The 4,515-nt window shown below is 37.9% G+C and overlaps 1 protein-coding gene across 1 annotated transcript; it reads left to right on the top strand.

The window, feature by feature from the left end:
- Positions 1 to 656: 656 nt before the first annotated feature.
- LOC147863198 (uncharacterized) lies at positions 657 to 3,897 on the top strand. The gene is made up of 6 exons (XM_087321784.1): positions 657 to 1,413; positions 1,813 to 2,609; positions 2,784 to 2,899; positions 3,155 to 3,352; positions 3,633 to 3,749; positions 3,843 to 3,897. Exons 1-6 carry the CDS (start codon positions 657 to 659, stop codon positions 3,895 to 3,897), a joined length of 2,040 nt encoding a protein of 679 aa, XP_087177910.1.
- Positions 3,898 to 4,515: the final 618 nt, after the last annotated feature.

Raw genomic sequence — 4,515 nt, 5'->3', positions numbered from 1 at the left:
TATCTAGTGTTCAAAAGGCTCTTGGTGAAATACAACAATTTTTCCATTTTAAGGCTAAACAAATATTCTATGCGTCTTTTACTAAAATAGGAAGACTTTCGTCCTTGTAACATCTACAAGAAAAAACACCATATTCAAGTTATATAATTTCCCGAGTGGTACAACTAGGGAATCAGATATTGGAATTAGAAAAGATTTCCGCTGATTTTAATTATCATAATATATCATCTACATGGGCAGAATCGGGAGATAAAGTCAATAAAATGTTCGTTGCAGTGCATAATCATCATAAGTCGACTGTTAGGATTTCTTGGTTAAAATGTCATGATGGTTCTTATACCACTGATCCTAATCAAATGCGTCAAATAGCCTTTGATTATTATGAGACTTTATTGAAAGCTAGATCCTTTTCTGGGGATGATTTAGTTAAAAGGGACATCATATGGTCAAGGGTTCATAAGAGGGTGTTGATACAACTTTCAGAATGTCTTCTACAACCTTTAAGTTCTCAAGAGATTCTTAAAGCAGTAAAAGCCCTTGCAAAGGATGTTTGTCCTGGATTGGATGGGATGGGAGTTCAATGGTATATACAATATTGGGATTTGATAGGTGATGGCATCACTAAAGCTTATCAATAGATCTTAGACTTAGGAAATATGCCACAAGAATGGACTGAGGGGTTAATCTATATGATTCCTAAAACAAATGGACAGTTAGAAGAACTTCGTCATTGGAGACCAATTACTTTGTTGAATGTTATTTATAAGATATTAGCAAAAATGATAGCTAGAAGGTTACAACCTTATCTTCCGGAGCTAATTCATGATTCCCAAACCGATTTTATGAAAGAGCGAAGTATTTTTGACAATATTATTCTTTTTTGGGAAATGGTGGCATTTGCTGAATTACATAAGCAAGATCTAGCAATGTTATTTCTTGATTTTGAAAAAGCTTATGATAGAGTGGAATGGGATTTCATGGAGGGAACATTGGTTAGGATGGGTTTTCCCAACACATGGATACGAGGAGTGTCAACATTATATCGTCATGCACATAGTTCTCTTTTATTTGCAGGGGATATTGGTAGGCGGTTTTCTATGTCAAGGTCCGTGCGACAAGGATGTCCACTTGCTCCCTTTCTGTTTTCATTAGTATCTGAAGCATTTTCAGTACATCTAAATTCTCAAGATGTAAATATTAATGGTTTAGCACTATTTGTGGAAAACGCTGGCGTGGATAGTGAGTTTGCTGATGATACAACTCTATATGTTGCAGCCTCACAAGTTAATATGTTACAGGTACAAAAAGCTGTGGATGATTTCTCACATGCATTCGGAGCATTGATAAATTGGGATAAATCATCGGGTTTTTGGATCGCTTTGGGAGATCTGCTAGTTAATATACCTACCTCAGGTTTTACATGGATACCTCATGGTCAATCCATTAGATATTTAGGTTGTAGAGTGGGTTTGGGTTTAAATGCAGAGTTGTTAACATTAAGGAACAAGTTAATATATTGGAACAAGGAGAAGTTATCCTTAGCAGGACGCGTAGTTGTAGCTAACTCAGTGATCTTGTCTTCGATTTGGTATATAGCATCTACCTGGTTGTTTTCTAGGTCAATAATGCTTAAAGTTCAACGCCTAGTACGTAATTTCATTTGGGGGAACACTATTGCAGACAATTATGTAGCAAAGGTAGCTTGGTCGGTTCTTATACAATCTAAATAGAAAGGAGGTCTAGGTTTGATTGATCCTTTTATGCAAAGTAAAGCCTTAATTGCTAAACATGTTGTTAGGAGTTTATTGCCAGGAGATGAGTTATGGAAAAAGCTATGGATTCAACTCTTACATAAGGTCAAGCCCTCAGTAGGAGGGCAATGGCATGATAGTCTTAGGTGGTTTTTTAATTCAAATTTTCCATTACCTAAGTCCAATGTTGGATCATTACATTTCTTTAGTGGAATTTTTCGGGCATGGGAAAATCTTCGACAAGCACTTGTTTTCTTGCCATCGAAAAATTATCATCAATTCATGCATGAACCTTTGATATGGAATCCTAAATTATTTACTGATGAAGCTGCATGTGTTTTGCGTCTACAACCGAGGTTATCTTGGGCAGCAATGGATAGTGTGCCAACCCGTACAGTTGCGGATTGGATACAGTTTTTACAAACTTCAGCACACAACCAAAAGAATATGTTGTCTAATTTAAGAGGGGCAAGGATAATGTTCTCTCAATTGTCCATGGTGTATCAGGTCACACTACCAACTTTGCAGTTTGATCATTTTCAAAGTTGGTACGATATGTTTTCGACATTTAATATACTTATAAGAGCTCGTTTATATCATCATAATGGCAATTTTTATTGCTATGAAGTTTTGGACAATGGTAGATTGATATTAGTGGCGGAGGAGTCTCCAATTATGTCCGATGCAAAGCAGTTGCTAGTGATCGATCCTAGTCTGTTAATTGCTAACTATGCATCTCATATTTGGGTTTTACACTCTAGGCCACTTGTCGATCTACAGTGGGACCCATCAGATTATGGTTGGAAATTGTCCATGTCTGACACAGCGAATAAGATCCTTCCATTCTTCTCATATTCGGTGGCGTTGGGTAGAAACTTTATGTTGAATTAGACCGAGTTGGTCCCAATGGGAAAAAAGTATTGGGAGGAAGGTAATGTCTCATCATCTCATATGTGGATGTTTTGGAAACGGTTTTGGGTAACTAAATGTATGAATAAGATATTGCATTTTCGTTGTTTGATGATTCATTAGGCATTGCCAGTAGGTGAACTATTGAGGGGTTCAATGTGTGATCGGTCATGTGTTATGTGTGGGTTTGCATCTGAGTCATTGCATCATGTATTTTGGGAATGTGTGTTCGCTAAAAGGTTTTGGTTTTGAATTCTTAGGCTTTTAGGTCGTAAGTATACCTCGGCTTTCTTCACATGGGATGTAGTCTTTTGGGGAATGTTGGATCAACACACGACCTTTTATCATTATCAGCATTCTTCTTTGTCTTTACATGTGAGAAGTTTGCAAGTATATGTTGGTTCAAGTTCCTTGCAGGGAATCAAGTTCTTCTTGTAGAGTTATGTTTGGCAAATTGTTTCCTCTTTGGGTTTATGGGTTCTTTGGAAAGCTAGGTGTTCCAAGCTATACAAGGATGAAAATACTCATGTTGTAGAACAAGTTAAGTCTTTTTGGGACCTATTGGTACATACGGTTAAAGGTGATTATGACAATTGTAAGGGATCAGGAAACACAAATAGTCGAAAAAGAAGGAGAATTAGAAGAGTTTGGTCATCTATTCCTATCATCTTGGATGCAGAGGTTAATGTCAAGTGGAATTACATACCTCCTCATTGGTTGTTCCTGCCACCAACACCATCCTTAGAGCACACAACATGAATCAACATGGAAGAGGTGATTCTGGGACATAGCAAGAGTCTTTTCATAAAAGAAGCTTTTGGCGGTAATCTCCGATATGATTGGTGCGGATAGTAAAGCATATGCTTTACCTTAGATAGGGATGACTAATAATGATGCTTTACCTTAGATAGGGATGACTAATAATGATTTTCATAAGGAGAGGAGAGTGTGCATTCATGTTTGTTTCTGTAGGTTTAAGCTATTGGGGATACTCGATGACAGTGAGATGATTGATGGGGATTTTCGTGGACATTGGCAAGATGCTAATCGGCGAGATGGCTGCAGTGGACTGAATGGAGAAATTTTTCTGTGATAAGGATGAGTGAAGATGGTGGGGGGGTCAAAGCCGACTATCATGAGTGGGTGAGGAAACTTTTCGATTAATTTTTGTTTTTAATACAGTTTTTCCGTGGACATTGGCAAGATGCTAATCGGCAAGATGGCTGATGTGGACTGAATGAAGAATTGTTTTTTGTGATAAGGATGAGGGAAGATGGTGGGGGGTCGAAGCCGACTATCATGAGTGGGTGAGGAAACTTTTCGATTAATTTTTGTTTTTAATACAGTTTTTCCGTGGACATTGGCAAGATGCTAATCGACAAGATGGCTGATGTGGACTGAATGAAGAATTGTTTTTTGTGATAAGGATGAGGGAAGATGGTGGGGGGTCGTAGCCAACTATCATGAGTGGGTGAGGAAACTTTTAGACTAATTTTTTGTTGTTAATACAGGATTTTCGTGGACATTGGCAAGATGTTAATCGGCGAGACGGCTAATGTGGACTGAACGAAGGAATTTTTTTCTGTGATAAGGATGAGTGAATATGGTGGGGAGGTCGAAGCCGACTATCATGAGTGGGTGAGGAAACTTTTACACTAATTTTTTGTTGTTAATACAGGATTTGCATGGACATTGGCAAGATGCTAATCGGCAAGATGGCTGATGTGGACTGAATGAAGAAATTTTTCTGTGATAAGGATGAGTGAAGATGGTGGGGAGGTCGAAGCTGACTATCATGAGTGGGCGAGGAAACTTTTAGATTAATTTTTGTTTTTAATACAGTTTTTCCGTGGAC

Source organism: Azolla caroliniana, unplaced genomic scaffold, assembly GCF_043228905.1.
Source record: "Azolla caroliniana isolate FFs.n. ecotype wild unplaced genomic scaffold, voAzoCaro1.0.p SCAF_6, whole genome shotgun sequence".
NCBI lineage: Eukaryota > Viridiplantae > Streptophyta > Polypodiopsida > Salviniales > Salviniaceae > Azolla > Azolla caroliniana.
Note: the sequence above shows the minus strand (reverse complement) of the source record. Positions and strands in the feature narration are given on the sequence as shown.

Excerpts from the sequence above, each read along its gene's own strand:
- LOC147863198 (XM_087321784.1), top strand. The coding sequence starts at position 657 with ATGCCACAAGAATGGACTGAGGGGTTAATCTATATGATTCCTAAAACA. Across the intron at positions 1,414-1,812 it reads AGTTAATATACCTACCTCAG|GAGATGAGTTATGGAAAAAG; the intron begins GTTTTACATGGA and ends GTTTATTGCCAG. Across the intron at positions 3,353-3,632 it reads GATGCAGAGGTTAATGTCAA|GTTTAAGCTATTGGGGATAC; the intron begins GTGGAATTACAT and ends TTGTTTCTGTAG.